General features: G+C 43.3%; 1 protein-coding gene across 1 annotated transcript in view; it reads right to left on the bottom strand.

Annotated features, from left to right (window-relative positions):
- Positions 1-1271: 1271 nt before the first annotated feature.
- LOC308297663 (poly(ADP-ribose) glycohydrolase-like) overlaps positions 1272-19835 on the bottom strand; it is a 116700-nt gene continuing 98136 nt past the window's right edge. The window contains exons 16-19 of the mRNA XM_080741195.1: positions 17908-18013; positions 7929-8057; positions 3704-3849; positions 1272-3324 (exon numbers count right to left, since the gene is read on the bottom strand). Coding sequence (XP_080597321.1) covers positions 3229-3324; positions 3704-3849; positions 7929-8057; positions 17908-18013 — 477 coding nt within the window. The 3' untranslated portion in view covers positions 1272-3228. The remainder of the gene's footprint in view (positions 3325-3703; positions 3850-7928; positions 8058-17907; positions 18014-19835) is intronic.

Raw genomic sequence — 19835 nt, forward strand, 5'->3', positions numbered from 1 at the left:
AGGCGTTGTGGCTATTTTCGGCTATTTTCACAATATTTATCTGCGGAACCGAGTCACATTAAATGTAATACCAACAATTCCAAATGCTTGTCAGGGTGGGGGTCCCCAGTTCAAATATGTTTATTTTGGGTGTCACGGCCTAAAAATGTTTGAGAACCCCTGGAATAGAGCATTAACAAATTCATCCACCAGGGCCATTGACAACTCATTCTTATGACTTCCTAACTAGCCAAGCTTTATAAAATATATATATTTTTTAAGAGAAAACAATACAAAAATAAAATAAGCGAATATTCGACTTCGGTGAACAAGGTCGAATAGTGACTTTGATATTCGAATATTCAAATATTTGGTGAATGCCCCAGTACAGACTGCCCTCCCGTCCTGTGTGCCGGGGGGCTATTAGGGGGAGGGGACGGGGTTATGAAGAAAGCATAAACATAAGAGTTTAGGAAATTCATTCTTGTGGTTGTGATTTGTTCTTATGAACGATGAACTCATGAACGACACATCACTATTCTGCATTTGAACATTGTGCGAGCCGAACAGTCTGGCTCTAGAGACTATACTCAAACAGAGAATACGACTCCGCTCAGAAAACAGACGCAAAAACACAAACGTCAAGAGGAGAGAGATGAACCCTCATGTCCTGCATATCACCACCCAACATGTCCGGCCCTCACATCCATGCATAATGATGAGTTTATTTGGCTATGTTTGAGTTGCGGTCAACTAAAGAATGAATAAAAACAGACTCTTTTTTAACCATTGCTATATAAGACTGTCACATTATCTCAGTACATGTCATGATGACATTATATAACAGTGTTTCCCAAACTTAGGGTTGTGTGTTGTGACCCATTTGAGGGCCGTGGACCATCTTTTCATGGGTGGCAATGAAAATGAAATTCAGACACGTAAGATCGTTTTTTTTTTAACTAATTTTAAATTTATGAAAATATCTACAAGCCTCACATCGCGTCATGATGTGACACTTTGTGAGCTTGTAGATTGTCCATCTTCACTATTTTTTAAACAGGGCTTAAAGGAGTAGTTCACCCCCAAAATGACTTTTTTTCTATTGATTAGTCACGCCATGGAGACTAGAGTTCAATAATATTTTTTGGTTTTTGTCACATTCCTGAGACAAAAATTTGATTTGAGTAAATTTACCCCATCCGGGGACCCGTTTCGAAACGGGTCCCCATCCGGAACGAATGGGGGTACATTTATTGTTATCACATTTTTGTCAAAAAACTACAAATATTATTGAACTCTAGTCTCCATGGCATGACTAATCAATAGAAAAAAAGTCATTTTGGGGGTGAACTACTCCTTTAAGTGATTGTTTTTTTTACGTTTGAGTACCAGGGAGATTGTATTTTGGGTGTCTATGGAAGAAGTTTTGGAACCCCTGGCATACAAGACTGTATAAGACATATAAGACATGGCATGTGGTGACAATAACACGGTCACACATCTTAGCACGTCTGGTTACAATATGAGACACGCGTCGCAGTACGTTTGGTGACTCAACTACGGTACAGTACAGCCTACAGCGCCGCCACCAGCAAGAAAAGGCAAGATTGTGTTTCGGTAGTTTGTGTGTTGGGATCACAAACTTAAAGGGTGAGAGAGAGAGACACAGAGACAGACACATACACAGACAGAGGCAGAAAGAGGAGAGAGAGAGCTAGAGCAGTGATTCTCAACTATTTCATTTCAAGGACCTCTAGTTTGACATATCTGGGACCCCAATCTATACACTGTAGAATGCTCAGTTTAAATGTATATTAAAAAAAAGTTATCTCCATTTGGTTCCATTGTGGACTGAGAAATGTAGCAACAGTGCTTTAGTGTTTTGAGGATTATCTTTCGGGTTAGTTTCAGTCCTGCTCGTCTTGTTTGTTTAATTTGCTCACTATCCGTGGAGCTGACCTGCATACACGTCACTGCATATTAGGAGTACCACCTTTTTGATGTGACAAATAAAGGTTGATTGATTGATTGACGCCATAAGCGTCCAACTAGCATGAATCCTTTGGCTGGGGACTCCCCCGAAAGCCCCTCAAGGACCCCACGTTGAGAACCACTGGGCGAGAGGCAGAGAGCTTGAGAGACAATGACAAGAGTAATAGTGAGCGAGGGACATAAAGGCAGAACGTGCTGACGTCTATAAACCTGGAGTCTTTTCTAGAGGGAGTTGACAGGGAGAGAGAGAGAGAGAGCACACAGAAAAATAAAACTGCTTCTTCAGACTGATGTCATAGAAGAATGTCCTTTTTGGTTCAGGAAAGAACCTTTCAGACCAGTTTTTAATGGTTCTATAAAGAACCCTTAACGTTTTCAGGCCAAGGACCCCTTAGTTGAGAGAGAGAGAGAGAGAGATGAAGCAGGGACCCCCACAACCTGTTCATAGTTTCCATATAGTTTCATTGTTTGAAAGCACAATCATCAGTGTATTTTGGATTCATGTCAATTTGTGTTTTCAGATATTTAACCACTTGAACTGTCAATACTAAAAAAAAAAACTTTACCTTTCACTCTGTACTTAGTCTGCTCTTTTCTCCTCTACACCAAACCTCTTTGCCGAAAATAGCCGATCTAAAAGCTCACAAGGCATTGTGAGCTTGTAGATCTGCTATTTTTGGCTAAAGTTCTCAGAATATGGACACTAGGGTTCAAGTGGTTAATATAAAAAAGGAGAAAAAAAAGCTTCTACCACACAAAGATTTGGAGGACCCCCTGTAGTAACTCTGAGGACCCCCTAGGGGTCCCGGACCCCCTGTTGAAGACCTCTGCCCTACATAATAAACTTCATCAACCAGGGTTCTATACTTGGTCCACACAATAATACCCTTGTGTCTCCACCCACAAGTCGAGAAACAGTAGTTTAGAGCAGGGGTCTTCAACGTTTTCAGGCCAAGGACCCCTTAGTTGAAAGAGAGATGAAACAGGGACCCCCACAACCTTTTCATATATTCCATATCGTGTCATTGTTTGACAGCACAATCGTCGTTAGTGTTTTTTGGATTCATGTCAATTTGTCTTTTCAGATACTTAACTAGTTGAACTGTCAATACTTCTCCCCTCTACCACAAACCTCTTTGCCGAAAATATCTGATCTACAAGCTCACAACGCCTCGCAGCAATGTTGAAGACCCTTGGTTTAGAACTATAATTTTTCTGTGTGGAGGGGAGGTCGGGTGGGGGGATATGGAGCTGCTGTTAGTGGCAGTCCGAGGTGACGGTGACATCATCGGGGGACGTCCCAGAGTCCTTGGCGGCGGCAGCGGCGGTGACAGAGGAGACGTCTGATGAGACCTGCGAGGAGGAGGAGACGCACCAAATGATTTCTTCACCAATGTGTTTGTAAAGGTGTCTAGTAACATATCTAACAAAGATTTAAATTCAACATCCCTTTGGGTCTCATTCACTTACTATACACTACTATACCATAAAGGGGGGAAAAAAAGACTCCCAAAAAAATCTGCTTTAAGTGTGATGTGAGGGGTCTAACTAGGTGTTTCTAATTATTCTGATTCCGTTGCAAGCATTTATTTTGCATGAAAAACATTCCTTGGGCTGATGACTCATCACTAAACGATCTTATTATTATTATTATTATTATTCCCAGCTTTGACAGTATTCTGATAATATTCCCTGACTATGATACGTTTACATAAGTAAGAAATATCCGTACTTTTTCCACCACTGAGGAAGAGGAGGAGGAGGAGGAGGAGGAGATCTTCTGGTGGATGAAGGAGTACAGGCTGAGGTCTGGCCGCGCCGTGCGGCAGCCCTGACACACGCTGCTGGAGTACTGGTTCAGCAGGCCGTACAACACCCCTGTGGAACGGACAGAGACCATTAGGACATTTCACATCAGTAGTTCTCAACCTTTTCAGGCCGGGACCCCCAAAATAATCATATTTTAACTCAGGGTAAGGGGGACTCCCCTTACCCTGACAAGCAGTAGGAGTTGAGGCATTACATTTTGTATTACGCAGTTCTATTGTGAAAATAGCCGATCTACGTGCGTAGAGGCGTTGTGAGCATGTAGTCTTGTAGATCGGCTATTTTCACAATTTCTGCTAAAAAAAAGATGGAGACAGAAAAGATGGAGACAGAGAGACAGACAGAAAGAGAGAGAGAGAGAGAATAAGAGGAAGACAGAGAAAAAGAGGGAGCGAGTGAGAGAGAATGAGAGAGAAGAGGGAGACAGAGGGACTAATAGAAAAAGAGGGAGACAGAGAAAGAGGGAGGGTGAGAGAGAGATAGAAGAGGGAGACAGAGACAAATGGAAAAGAGGGAGACAAAGATAAAGAGGGAGACAGAGAGAGAGACGAGGGAGACAGAGAGACACATGGAAAAAGAGGGAGACAGAAAGAGGAAGACAGAGATAGACAGACAGAGGGAGAGGAGACAGAGAGAGACAGAGGAAGACAGAGATAGACAGAGGGAGAGGAGACAGAGAGACAGAGAGGGAGAGAGAGAGGAGACGAGGAGATGAGCTGAGGAGCGAGGAGGAGGGAGAGAGAGAGTGAATAAAAGAGGAAAGGTAAAAATGAGAGAGTGTGCGGCGCAGCGTTCATAAATCACACACAGATACAAGCTGTGAGCCTCTACTCTGTGGCTCCACTTTATGAAATGGATGCTGGAGGCACCGCGCTCTGAGAGGCCTCAATAAATGTCACTGTAGGACAAATGAAAAGAGAGAGAGAGAGTGTGAGTGTGTGTGTGAGTGTGTGTGTGTGTGTGTGTGTGTGTGTGTGTGTGTGTGTGTGTGTGTGTGTGTGTGTGTGTAATGGTATTACAATATTTGTGAGGGTCAAATGTCCCCACAAGTATTCTAGGGATGGGACGATAAGCGATATTATCGTTTATCATGATAAACAACACTCTGGATAATCGTATCGTGGAGATTAAATTTATCGTGATATCATCCTCCGTCATGCACTGGGATCAATTCACCTTTTATTTGCCGAGCTGCATATCCGGCACCAAATCCTCTATTGGTAAAAGGTACTTATAATATACGTACTTGATACAGTTTTTTTTTCACTCTCTATGCAATGTCTTTGCCAAAACATAGCCGATTGCGACGCGTTGTGAGCTTGTAGATCGGCTATTTTTTGGCAAATGTTCCACTCCAGGATAATGGATTTCGATTATCGCGATAATATCGTAAATCGTGATTTCTTTTGTCACAATAATCGTGATATGAAATTTTCATATCGTCCCATCCCTAAAGTATTATAGTAGAATTTGAAACATAGACATTGCGCAAGAAAGCGCAATGACTTGTTTGCATTGGGGTCCTTTTGTACTAAAAGAATGTAAAAAAAAGAGAAAAGGTTTATGTCGATGTCCTAGTACAGCAGGGGTGCCCAACCTTTTTTGACCCAAGGTCTACTTTGAAAATGTGCCACCTAGCTGAGGGCTACCAGCCCAAAATGTACCGTAACACCCATTCAATATACATGTGAAAAACAGAAAATATTAATAGATATTATAACATTGTACTCACTGTACTGTACTGTAATCATACTGTATAGTAGGAATTGTAATTGAATGAAACGATTGCAACTTCTCACATTGGGCATACAGACAGCATGACCATTTAGTGCACACTCTGCATACATGCACTGACAACACACTCACACAAAACCTGTGGATTTATGTCAAGTCACTGATAGTTCTCTTTTTTATATAGTTTTTTTTTTCTTTTTCTTTTTTTATAGTTTTTTTATAGTTTTTTTTTTGTCCTTTATTCCATGTCAGTCTCTCTGCCTTAGTGGGAAACCTGGCACTGGGAAGAGGAGGCTAGCCTGTCAAAGTCAGGGTTGTATGAGCTGGTTGCAAGTTTTAGTCTAAATTAGGCAGGCCACAAGGTGCTCATCTGTGGCTCTGTACTTTGACTTGATGAACTTCATGTGAGAAAAAGCAGACTCACACAGGTAGGTTGATCCAAATAAAGCAGTTATGTTCATGGCACATCTCCTGGAGCGAGGAATTTCCTCCGCTCCATTCCTCCGCTCCGCTCCAAGCCGACCCTATTGGGGCCGCGCGCCGCATGTTTCCAACAAAACAGAGCCGTGCGCAGTAGCCTACTAGTGCAGTGAAGCCTTGTTGGCACCGCGGAGACGGAGAGGAGAACAGACAGAGAATTCCCTTTATCACGATTTCACTCATCCACACACGTAGGCTATGTTTATAATACATAGCCTACCTTGTGTCAGTTAAGTTATATATCACCAGCCAGTCAACGGATACGAATTCAAGTGAGACTGATTGAAAAACACACGCCACGAGTCGCCTCCGTCTCTCGGTTGTGGTGATTAATCAATAACCAGCTGGATTTAATATTGCCCGTCTTATTAAAAAATACAATGCCTTAGATTAGATGGCGTCTTTTGTAACAGTGAACGCAGGTCTCCATCAAGCCGAGGCTCACGTAACGTTACCGCAGGCATTTGTGTTGGGAACACTTGTTGTGCAAAGCAAAGGAGAAAGTGTTTCGCATATGGTAGCAAAATACTTTTTTTATTTTGGCTGGTGACTTTGATTGACGACCCTGAGCGGAGCGTGGAGCGAGCGCGGAGCGAGAAATGCGAAAATCAACGTGAGCGACGGAGCGGCGGGGAGCGGAGCGGTGCGGTGGCCGACCAGAGCGATGAGCGAGCGGGACAAGAGCCCTCTGGAGCGCGGAGCGGCTTTAGTTGCCGCTCCACTCCGCTCACATGCTCTGACTACTACACGTTGAGTTGAGTTCAGTCAACATCATCCACTCGCTCGGAGTCGTTTCACTGAAACGCCCGATGTATGTCCTTCCCCCCCCCGAATTAATAAATTATTTATTTGAAATCATCTCGCGGTCCACTGGTAACCAGCCCGCGATCTACCGGTCGACCGCGATCGACTGGTTGGGCACCCCTGTAGTACAGTAATACAAACATGTGTGTGTGTGTGTGTGTGTGTGTCTGTGTGTGTGTGTGTGTGTGTGTGTGTGTGTGTGTGTCTGGTGTGTGTGTGGTGTGTGTGTGTGTGTGTGTGTGTGTGTGTGTGTGTGTGTGTGTGTGTGTGTGTGTGTGTGTGTGTGTGTGTGTGTGTTTTTCAGGGACCCAGGCCAGTAATCCACTCAGTGGCAGAGGCTGAATGAATGAATGAGCTGAGGAAGCAGTATAGCGGCCATATAATAACATGGAATAACTTAACAACACAATGTGTCCCTTATTGATGTGTAGCGTCCCGTTAACGACAGAGAGAGAGAGAGAGAGAGAGAGAGAGAGAGAGAGAGAGAGAGAGAGAGAGAGAGAGCACCGCTGGCTCCAATCCACTCCTGTCCTGGCAAAGAAAACTCAACATGTTCTCAAAAGGATGACTTAATCGCGCGGCGAAAATAGACACAGCGGTGCATGAATCAGCAAATATGATAAAATAATAATAATATTAATAACTAGTAAGACGCCTCAGGGCGATATCTTATATCGGACCAGTTACCCATATATGGAGACCCCTGAATGATAGTCAACAATGTGATGTCAGAACATGCCCATATATGGGCATTCCCAGATATGCGCTTAATATTTGTAGATGACATCGGGACAGGGATGTCAGAGCAATAATAATGTGTGTGTTCAAGTTCCTGGTTATAGTCATTCATAAGTGTACTGTACATCAGGGACGCATAGCAGAAGGAAATTACATTGCAATGGTTCTGTATTAAAGACACCCCAGTTTAAGACATAACAAACTCTGAGTAAGTAATAATTAAAATAACACTATGTGTGAGATTCGTACCCGTAGTGAATTGTGGAACGTGTGCATTTCTGTGGGTGGGTGGGTGTGTGTGTGTGTGTGTGTGTGTGTGTGTGTGTGTGTGTGCGTGTGCGTGCGAGAGACCCATGCACGTGAGACATTCTCACCCACGGTGACGTGTCTGTGTGTGAGGAAGCTGTGCATCTCGTGGATGTCTCTCATGAGCTGAGCGTCTCCGAAGGTGAAGTAGGCCACGTCTCGGCCCGCCTCCGCCGCCGCCATCAGCTGGATCAGAGCTGAGAAGAACAACACAAATCCATCACAGGTTTACAGCCGTAACCAAGCGGGTGACATTTATCTCATTGTTTTCGTGTTGCGCTCCATGATTCGTTTGTGGTTTCCGTGAGAAGAGAGTGGAGGTAAGAGGTAGATGGGACAAAAAAGAAGAAAAAATATATCGTCGTGGTCGGGTGGAAACCTTGCTCATTCATTGTATGTCCAAAACAGTTTTGTATTCATCATTTTAAAAATGATTTAGAATAGTGAAAATAGCTGATCTACAAGCACGTCTATTTTCACTAGTTTTGTGCGACAGTCTTGTGTGATGAAGCAGGGCTTTACTTTACGAAGAAAAAACTTGGAGATACGAGGTTTCGGCCCGACAGCGGTGATATATTGTTTCTGGCGGGTCCATATTCTAACTTTCTGTGTGTTTTTCTTCCCGTAAATGAATGCCCCGCTCGATCACACTACAGCGTACCACAAAAGCTTCAAAAGTAGCAGATCCGCAAGCTCGAAACGCAGCTCGGAAACGCAGCGCAAAGCAGTGCGTTTTAGCTTGTTGATCTTCTACTTTTAGTGGTTTTGCATTAGAATCCTGAAAAGTAACAGTTTAGGACCTATGGTTTCCACCCCAACAGATACAGTATGTACTAGTAGTAGCATGTAGGGAGGAGTGGAGGTGTGTACATAAATATGCCGCCCATGAGGCGAGGTTTAAAACGTAGCAGCAGGTACAGTTTTTAACCCATTTACATGAAAAGGTTTGAGAACCAAGAACAGACTAACTGAGCTCCAGTTAAGTGAAAAGGACCTTTTCTTTGACGATGGCTGGTCAGATTGCTGACATAGAAACATAGGTGTTTTAAAAAAAACCTTAGAAGGATTCAAAAGACACTTAGAGAATCGGGTCAAAATTCTAATTTTCACGATATTTCAAAAATAGCAGATCTACAAGCTCGCAGCGCGGCACTCGGTGCCGCGCTGTGAGCTTGTATATCTGCTATTTTTCAATAGTTAAAGCATAAAATAATGATACACAATAATGTGTACCCGTTCTGAATGGGTTAAACAATCAAACAATACCTGTAACCATTTGCCTAAATTTCCTGAACAGATCATGAACACGCAATGGAACACTGAAAAAGTAAGTGTATGGATGGACATACTGTAAAGCTTAGTTCAGGGGTTCCCAAACTTTTTTGGCTCAGGGCACCCCTATATATATTTTTTTCATCCGAGGCACCCCTACATTATATTCATCATTTTCACCCCCAACACCTTATATTTATGCCATGTTTTAGCGATTATGTTGCAAGGAAAATGTTGAGATAATCGCCATTTTGATTAGAACTGACTGAAAATAACTTTCTACTTCAGTTTAAAATGATACAAAATATTGTGTCCAAATGAATTCCAAATATTATCAAATTATCTCGTGGCACCCCAGGGTGCCCTGTCCACTTTGAAAACCCCTGGATTAGTTAACCGGCGGAGCACTGAGCCTTTTTTGGCTTCTGAAAGAAAACGACTCGAGTGACAACTGAAGAGGGGCCATTTGTACTGGAAATGCAAACAATCCACCGTTGGCTAGCTTTACCTCATCGACGCTACTCAATCTTTTTTAGCCCCGGCAAATTAGTTCGGAAGACTTTTAAAATATTTAGCACCTCGGATATTGGCCACAGATTAATGAACGGGCAAACTAAAGCCATCATTTGAAAGAGGTCTGTAATGATTATGACAATTTAATGGGTGAGTGCCTGCAGTATGTGTGTCAAAATGAAAAAAGAGAGAAGAAAAACAACGCATGTGAATCCAGCTTCGGATCCGACTTAAAATGTAAGATATACCATTATTGCTTTCTAAAAATACCCGCTATGCTAATTCCAATGCTAATACTAGAGGAGACCCCCGGAAGCTACTGTACTGTGATCCTCGGGGACTCTGTCAATGAGTCCGTTACATCTATTCATAGCCGTGTGCCGAGGAAATTAACAGCCTCGCCACCAACAGAAGCTAATTACGACCCGACTCCAATCTAAAAAAAAACATCGTCGCGGCGGAGTGTATAACGTTATCCGATATGTTGGTTGCACCATTGCCCGGGCTCCATAAATCACAGGCTCTGGTTAGTGGGACCGATCGCAAAACTCCTGAACAACTGTTGTCTCAATCAAACGATAGAGTACTGTTAGGTTTAGAGGGAATAAACGTCTTCAGCAGTGGGCTCTTAGGTGAATGCTGGGCTGAGCTACTAGATCAGAAATAGAACCGATCTTACCATTGGTTAAATATTTATCTACCTGTTTCCGCGGGAGTTTACTGGAGATTATTTGGACCTGTTTGCACCACACTTCCGGTTTAACAGCAGACATACAAGCTCACGTCGCGTCGCAGATGCAGCCTGTTGTGAGCTTGTAAATCACACTCGGCTGCGGCGCCGGAAGCTCGGTACAGCGTCTGCGCAATGCACTATGGGGCGTTGGAAACTCGTGGATAAAACCCCACAGACAAAAGTTCACTCTTGCGTCCCTAATTTGGGCAGGTCATTATGTGAGCTTGTAGATCCGCTGCTTCTGCGCGACAATGTCACACGACAAGTATAAAATAAAATTATCTATGAAAAAAAGTAAAACATTTATTACATTTGGAGATACTGGCTGTCAGTGACGTATTGTGGTGTGTGTACGTATATTGGAGGGGACTCCTGCCTATGCAGAGTAATGTAGTGTAGGATCCAGCACTGGGAACTGCATCCTGCCACGATTTATGGGGCCACGAAGTCGCAATCTATTGGCCTTTTAATGGAAAACATAAATGTTTGCCATCTGATCAATACGAGGAGGGGGCAGATAGGTGTTAGCTAAATGAGTGAGAGGCCCCCTGGAGGAGAGACTAATTGAGCAGCACGGGGCAGGACAGGAGGGAGACTTACGACTGCTAGTTTGACGTGCATTGCATGTCATTTCCCCCCAGATCTGAGATGGATGTAGGCAAGCTACGTAGATTAGAACAAGGGTCTTCAACGTTTTCAGGCCAGGGACCCCTTAGTTGGGAGAGAGATGAAGCAGACCTTATCGTAGATTCCATATAGTTTCATCGTTTGACAGCACAATCATCAGCGTATTTTGGATTCATGTCAATTTGTGTTTTCACATATTTAACCATTTGAACCGTCAATACTTAATAAACTTGACCTTTCACTCTGTACTTAGTCTGCTTTTTCCCCCTCTACCCCAAACTTCTTTGACAAAAATAGCCGATCTACAAGCTCACAACGCCTCGCAGATCTGCTATTTTTGGCTAAAGTTCTCAGAATATGGACGCTGGGGTTCAAGTGGTTAACTCATTGAATGCCATTTCAAGATGGCCCCCAAGTACCAGACTGCCACTATCCTAGATTTCTAGTGCACGGATCAATTTTTAGTGCACGGATCGTGCACGCCCATGCACCATATATGCATCATATGTGTAGTACTTTTTAACAGCTTTCAAACAAAAAAATCCGCTTGGAAATCCGTTCAGGCATTCATGAGATAGAAGCCTTCAAAGTCAGACAAAACAAACACTGCCACCTTCCAAATTTCTAGTGCACGGATAAATTTTTAGTGCACGGATCGTGCACGCCCATGCCTAGATCATGCACCATATGTGTAGTACTTTTTAACAGCTTTCAAACAAAAAAATCCGCTTGGAAATCCGTTCAGGCATTCATGAGATACAAGCCTTCAAAGTCAGACAAAACAGCCATTTTTGACATTTTGAAAGATGTGTTTGTTATGGGGCTAAACATGGAATGTCGCAATTGCGATCATGCCTAATACATTTGAGGCATTTTTAGAAATTTTTTTATAAAAAAAAATGTTGAATTTTTTTTCAAAATGGCTTCCAACTCGGGAAACTCGGGCTGTGGCAGCCTGGGAGTACTGTAATAACTCGTGAAACTCGTGCCTTGGCAGTCAATGAGTTAATATAAAAAAGAAAAAGTCACACAAAGATTTGGAGGACCCGCTGTAGTAACTCTGAGGACCCCCTAGGGGTCCCAGACCCCCTGTTGAAGACCCCTGGATTAGAATGATTTTAATTGAACCCCAAAAAGCCTTGGACGCGGTAGATTATGGCTTACTTTTTAATAAACTTACGGCTACAGGCTTGAGCTCTTCCAGACTACGGTAAATTTGTTTACCTCATATCTCTCAGATTGGGACCAAATGACAGACTTTCAAGGCCATCCTTCAAAGGCGCAGGCTTTGTCTTGCGGTGTCTTGCAAGGGACTGTTTTTTGGGCCCCCTGTTTTGATTTGTACCAACGATAATGTTCTGTTAATTTGGTTTTACTGTATATGCCGATTCAGCTATCCTAGCCTCAGATGCATGCCGCCCTTGGTAGTGAATTCACAGCATTGAGACTTGGCTCACATACTATGGCCAAAACTGAATACATCTTGTTTGGTTCTCAGCCAAGGTTGCACAGACTGGCCTCACCCAGTTCATGGTGGCCAGACCTTTCCTGCTAAATCAGGGGTAGGCAACCTTAGGCACGGGTGCCAACATTGGCACAGGGGAGGGTGATCACCGGCGCAAGTGTGTGAGAGAGATTTCTTTCTTTTAGTCAGTTAAATTAAGTCTCCTCACATCTTCATGCACATAATTCGACACCCTTTCTTTCTTTGGAAAATAACGATACGATGGGAACAGCAAACACACTGGTTGTAATGTTAAACTCTTTATTTCAACACGCTGCTTTTTTTTCTCTTCCACGCTTGAGAAGTAAACAGATGAGAGACCGGTATAGGACCTTTACTTATTGGATAGAATGTTCACAAAAGGTAACAAGTGAACGGTGGAGCTTCCCCGCAACGGACCGACTGTGGATGACAAGAGTGAGAAACCTCATCTCGGAGCTGCATAGCGGAGGGAGAGGTTCCGAAAGGAGCTAAAAGTCTGCAAAGAATGCTAGGCGAACGTCCTGCTGGCTGCACTGTATATCGTCACTGTCGGGCAGAAACCTTGTATCTCCAAGTTTAAAATGTGTACTTTTGTTCACCAAGTAAAGCCCTGCTTCATCATACAAGGCTGTCGCACAAAATAAGTGAAAACAGCCGATCTTCAAGCACACAACGCCTCGCGGGTGCGAGGCGTTGTGTGCTTGTAGATCTGCTATTTTCACTAGTTTAGTTCATTTTTAAAATGATAAATACAAAACGAACGGTCTTGGACATACAAGGTTTCCACCCGCCAACGACGATATACAAGTGTAAATGAGGACGTAGGTGAGGCCTGCCTAGCCGAGTATTGTTACACAACTTGACGACGTGCGTGCATGTGGGGGGCGCGTGCGTGCAGCTGGAGAAGTCTGGGCTCGCCGAGCCTAACCCAGCCTGCGGCGTCTCCCCCCTGTCTGCGAGGGGAAACAGGTTGGAAAACATATTCCAGCAGTTGGGCTGGCTCCCTCTGGCAGCCAGATCAGTTCAATTACAGCTGAACCTGGGACATAACATCTGCCCTGTGTACCTTAGACGTCTTTTTTTTAAGAAAAGTGGAGAAGTTCATTCCCACCAAACTTGCTCAAGTTCAAAACTGATATTGGAAAAAAATGCTCATTTAGATATGGAACAGCAGTAAACTGGAACTTAGATCATAGAGAGCATCCGCAGTCATCTTCTTTTCAAACAAAAGGCTTTTGGAAAAATAGCATGGACACGTATATTTGTTATCAGATCTTTTATTTGTATGCCAAAATTAGTGTTCAGTATTAGTTCTAGAGCCGTGGTTCCCTAAGCTCTCTGTCTACTGAGCAAGTGGTCATGAAGTGTGGGTCATGACCGAAAGTATAAGGTCGCGGGTGCAAGCGGCCGAAATGGGTTTCCTCAGGCGGGTGGCTGGTATCTCCCTTAGAGATAGGGTGAGAAGTTCAGTCACCCGAGAGAGACTGGAAAGGAGTCAGCTTAGGTGGTTCGGGCATCTAGTACGGATGCCTCCCGAGCGACTTCCAAGGAAGGTCCTCGATGCGCGTCCCACTGGGAGGAGACCCCGTGGACAGACCAAAGACCAGATGGAAGGATTATATCTCCAAACTGACTTGGGAACGCCTCTGTATACTCCCTGAGGGAGTGGAGGACATTGCTCAGGATAATATTTTGATAATTAGTTTTCAACCCACGAAAATTGATCTGCAACCCACAAATGGGTCCCGACCCGCTGTTTGGGACACAGTGTTCTAGAGCACTGGTTCTCAAACTTTTTTTGGCTGCAGTACTCCCTTATACTGATTTCTGAAGCCAAGTACCCCCTATAGTCCGAGCGTTTCAGGCAAACATCGTGCACTTTATGAAAGCAGCATGACATTTGGCACCCAGTTAGAACATGCCATATGGAACATTTTTGGCTATAGGGGCATCGCAGATTTGTCTTGGGAAACTTGTGGGAGCCAATCAAAGTTGCTCTCATAGACTTTACTATTAATAGTCAAATAATACAAAAAATAAATATGCTTTAAGTAGCATGTAAGGGGTCAAACTAGGTGTTATTCGGAATTCTGAATCCAATGCAAGCATTTGTTTTGCACGAAAAACATTCTTTTCCGAGAAACGGCCGCCACAAAACTTTGAAAAGTGATGACTTATCACTAAACCATAGTTTTATGGGGTCCGTTTTTAGCCCAAGGAATGTTTTTCCTGCAAAACAAATGTTTGCATTGGATTCAGAATCCAAAAAAACACCTAGTTTGACCCCTTACATGCTACTTAAAGCATATGTATTTTTTGTATTTTTTTACTCTATAGTAAAGTCTATGAGAGCCCAACTTTAATTGGCTCCCACAAGTTTCCCAAGACAAATCTGCGATGCCCCTATAGCCAAAAATGTTCCATATGGCATGTTCTAACTGTGTGCCAAATGTCATGCTTCTTTCATAAAGTTCACGATTACATCAAAATACTGCCCGAAACGCCTGGACTACTACCCCTGACTACAGCATTTTGCTTATAAAATTTACATCAAAAGTCCAGTTCCAATTCCAAACATTGCTTTCTATTCAATCACAGTTACTAGTCAAGGTATTGATGTAATTTGGTTTAACATTTTACAGATGAGAAGGTTCACACTAGGGATGTTAATCCCTAGTGTCGAACGAACAGCTGAGAGGAGAGCACAACGCCGCATTACTTCAAGCAAAACAACTTATGCGCTGCACCCATCATGTTTAGAACTTGCATCAAAGCCCTAATAATAATTATAACAAATAATTGCTCTTCCTTGCGTTAGCATGGAGTTTGTTCTCTAGAGACTAGAAGCAGAGTGACAAAGTCCATGGAACGTAGTGGGAGCGCTCTGGCTGGCACCCCAGGCTAGTGTATCAAATGTGGAGCTTTGGTCTGCCTCGCTCTCCCTCCCCGACCGCGTCCACGGGTGTGTCGCATTAACGATGAGTAGTGTATTTTGTGTTGTGTTTTATTGTCAATCTTGACAAAATTATCCACACGACGGCGACGCTGCCATTAACAAGCAAGCTTTCGTTTCAAGCATGCATGCAAAGGCAGGAGGTAAACAAAACACATCCTGGATCCAGTCAGCGCGCACCGCTATGACACGAACAGACCAGCAGTGTTTCTCAACCAGTAGTCCGCGGACCTGACTAGCGCCGCATGCATGCGAATCTGCGATGCATGCATGCACTAACACAGACATGCACTCGTCTCCGACACAGACACACACACCGGTCCTCTCACATTTGGAAAACATTAACGCCTATAACGTTTTTGAACAAGCGATTAAACATTTTTTTTGGGAAAAAACGACTCACGACTCACATTTTTTGAGTCGCGGTGAGCATGAGTCGATCTTCGATTTTTTTCACATCCCTAGTTCACACAAAGACAATGTTTCAATGTTTTGTCATTACCCATAACAGTAAAATACATAATCCCATTTTCTCCTGTACACTTACTTATGTTCTAGAGCATTCTATTTATTGTGCAGTTTCATGTTGTAATGTTTTATCTGGCTCAGAACAAAACACTCATTTGTATGAATCCTATGGTTGTTTGTGCAGTATGTTGCGTGTTGTTCTAATGCGGTGTTTCTCAAATGGGGGTACGCAGAGGTGCTACATGGGCTACTTGAGAGATGGAAAATGGAAGCAATTATTTTACTGCTATGTTTAACACATCGGGTGCCCCTGGATTGCCCCATTTATCCCCTCTTGCTGCCCAGGCCCACCACCATTGTATTGAATCCGGCCCTGCTGCGTCAATGCATGCGTCATGACGTCACTTGGTCACATGAGCGCAGACAGGATGTTATTGTGTAACTTTCTGTATAGACCAGTGTTGATCATAGCTGTTCATTGCCGATCAAAATTTGGACATTTTGCCGCACCCCGCCACAGTTTTAGCCATAAAACAAACATCAGAGATAAATGGCGTTAAAGATGGGGACATTTTTGTGTATAATCCACGTTGGCAGTTTTCCCAATTAGACAGTGACATTGATGTGATCTATTTAACCCTTAAGTTCTGTTCAGATTCACTACACCTTTGTTCTGTTCGGGTCATTTTGACCCGGGGGGTATTTGGTTTTAAAAAAAACAACACCAATATAAATTTTAACTTAACAAATCATCATGATACATTGACTTTGACTCAATACCAAACAATTCATATGATATATATGGTAAATGTTTGCATTCTTGCTTTGCTATATCACATTAAACACTGAAAGAGCTAGGCGTTTTTAATGATTTAGCTGAAATTCATGTAAACTAGACCAGGTCACCTGGTTCTGCCAGACCCGCAACGAAAATCAGAATGCAAGGAAGGGGTGCAGCTGTGTATGAGTGTGTGTGTGTGTGTGTGTGTGTGTGTGTGCGTGTGAGTGCGTGCGTGTGTGCGTGTGTGCGTGTGCGTGTGTGTGTGTGTGCGTGTGCGCGTGCGTGTGTGTGTGTGTGCGTGTGTGTGTGTGCGTGCGTGTGTGTGTGTGTTACACACACACGCATCTGCCCCTCCCTTGCTCGGCTGATTGCCTTGAGTGCCGTCACCTGTGTGTGCACAGTGAGGAAAAGAGGGGCCGACCGACCGACAGACAGACAGACAGACCGACCGACCGACCGACAAAGCCTTTTGTAGGCCGACCCCCTGGGTCTGGCAAAAACCTATTTAAAAAAACTATTTAATACTGGGCAATATTGCTCATGCTTATAGGACAAAATGAAAATCAGACAATATTTTTATGAACAACATGCCCATTAATTGAATACTTGTGGTTCAACAGGACATCATTCTCACATAGAGCTGAACACACATGTGAATACATGAACGTCACATATGAATATACACTTGAACGTATACACTAGGACAGAGGTTTTCAAACACTTTGGTCTCAGGGCACCCCTGTAAACAACATTTTCATCCACAGCACCCCTGAAATACAGTGTTACTTTACAGCACCTTATGTTTATGTAAAGGGGGGGAAAGGGGGGGAGGGTTCGGAATGGGGCTTCGGAAGGGGGGTGTTACAAGTGGGGGTGACTGTGTGTCTCTGTTTTGGCATAATACTGTGTATTTCTGTGCATCTGTGCTTCCGGGTCAAAATGACCCGAACAGCACTTAAGGTTCAAAAAATACGAGGGGGGTGTAGCATGGGTGTAGTGCAAAAATATTTTTTTTACATGTTCATCTCAGAATAATCTTTAAGGCCAGTGAGTTTCAGGTGGAAACAATTTAAACTTCTACCTTTTTTTTCCAAATGAAAATGTAAAACGGGTCAAAATGACCCGAACAGCACTTAAGGGTTAAACTGCCTATATCTCAGAGTCCATATCATAGATATTTGAAAGTGTTTTTTTTTTCTTTTCCCAAACGATACCTTTGAGCCTGGTGTCTCCTCCAAACGCCCCACAGCCCCAGTTGCCGGTGGCGATGGCCGAGAGGTGCTGGCTGATGCCGTCCTGTCGGTAGAAGCCGCAGTACGCCTGCAGATGAATGCACACAAAGCGTCGCTGGTGAGACGTGAGGCGATTTATATGCTCCATAATTCTCCATGCTTTGCACATCGCTCTTTCGGAGACAGACAACACTGTCACCGATAATGAACCGGGAGATGTTTGCCCTGGCGTGAACTCATCATCATCAGTGGGTAGCCTGGCCTCGCACACACAAACACGAGGCTTACTGGGATGCATTATGCCGTTAATACCCATTTAGGCCTAGAATTATTGAATGCTTTAACTAGCAGATATACAAGCTCACAGCTTGTAGATCTGCTATTTTTGAAAAAGTCGTGAAAATTTGTGCAAATCTTTGAATATATGTATTTTCAAAGCGAAAATGTCTGTTCTCTCTCAAGAACAGACAAACTGAGCTCCAGTTGAGTGAAAAGGACCTTTTCTTTGACGATGGCTGGCCAGATTGCTGACATAGAAACAGGTTTTTCAAAAAACCTTAGAAGGATTCAAAAGACACTTATAGAATCGTGTCAAAATTCTAATTTTCACGCAGATCTACAAGCTCGCAGCGCGGCACTCGGTGCTGCGCTGTGAGCTTGTATATCTGCTATTTTTCAATAGTTAAAGCATAAAATAATGATGATAATGTGTACCCGTTTCTAAATGGGTTAAAAAGGTAGGATAAGTAGCTTTTTGCTGTTTATAAACACACTGTTGAGCTAAGATGCATACCTCTGCTGTCGGGCTAAAACCTCCTAACTCCAAAATGTTCATTTTCGTGAAAATGAGCTCAAGTGGAGTTAGGAGGTTTTGACCGAAGGGCTTTTTACTACTTTTCATTGGTTCAATATTATTTTAACCAACACACAGACGTAAAGGGTGTTCAATAGCACATATTTATAAAAAAAAAAGAGAGGGCCTGGTTTGGTTTGACAGAAAGTGTGGTGTTGTTAGGAGGTTTTGTCCCAAGCACTTTTTACTACTTTCCATTGGTTCAATATTATTTTAACCAACACTCAGATGTAAAGGGTGTTCAATAGCCCTGATTTATGCCAAAAAATCGAAAACCTCAAAAATGAGGTTAAGAGGTTTTGACCAGACAGTGACGTGTTACTTGAGGGTTAGGTTGTTGTTGATATTCTGCCGTTCTAAATCTCGTCTCACAAGACCTCCGGATCCCATTGGATCCAATATGATTCGGAAGTCTCTCAAGACAAGACTTAGAACGTGACTGAATCGTTTTACGGCAGAATCTCAACAATGACGTAACCCTGAATGTGGTTGCAGTGTATGTATGAAGGGGAGATATTAGCTGGAAAAATGGATTTAGGAGCGATAGAATAAGCAGATTTGTATAAGCCCCACGGCTCCCGTTTTGAGCTGTGGTCGGGTCGCCAAAATGGAAAATATTGCTTATTTAGATTTTATTAAAATAACATCTGGACGAGTTTATTAGAAACAAATTAATTAGTAAGAAATAGACTGACACTCAGCCTGAATTGACATTTCGTTTCACTCCATTATTCAGTCTGAAAGTGCTTCCCTCCAGAGCTGTTTCTGGGGTGGGCGTTGCCAAAGAGGCAGTCTTCTGCGATTGGTTCACCGTCTGACGAACATAACAGTAGCAAAGCATATGACGTAGTGATGTTATGTGGCTGGCTAGTGGCTAGCCCGTTGCTTGTACAGATTTTGTTGCCGTACGGATTTCCAAACGAGGAAAACCTCTTCAGTGAGAGCAACACCAGACTCCCTGAATCGCCAAAACAAAATTTTAAAGGGGTGTGGCTAGCGATTCAGGGTCTGAACCAGGCTAGGTAAGAAAGCCATTTAGACGGGAATTCTCCTTTGA

This window comes from Nannobrachium achirus (assembly GCF_963921795.1).
Source record: "Nannobrachium achirus genome assembly, chromosome: 13".
Taxonomy (NCBI): domain Eukaryota; kingdom Metazoa; phylum Chordata; class Actinopteri; order Myctophiformes; family Myctophidae; genus Nannobrachium; species Nannobrachium achirus.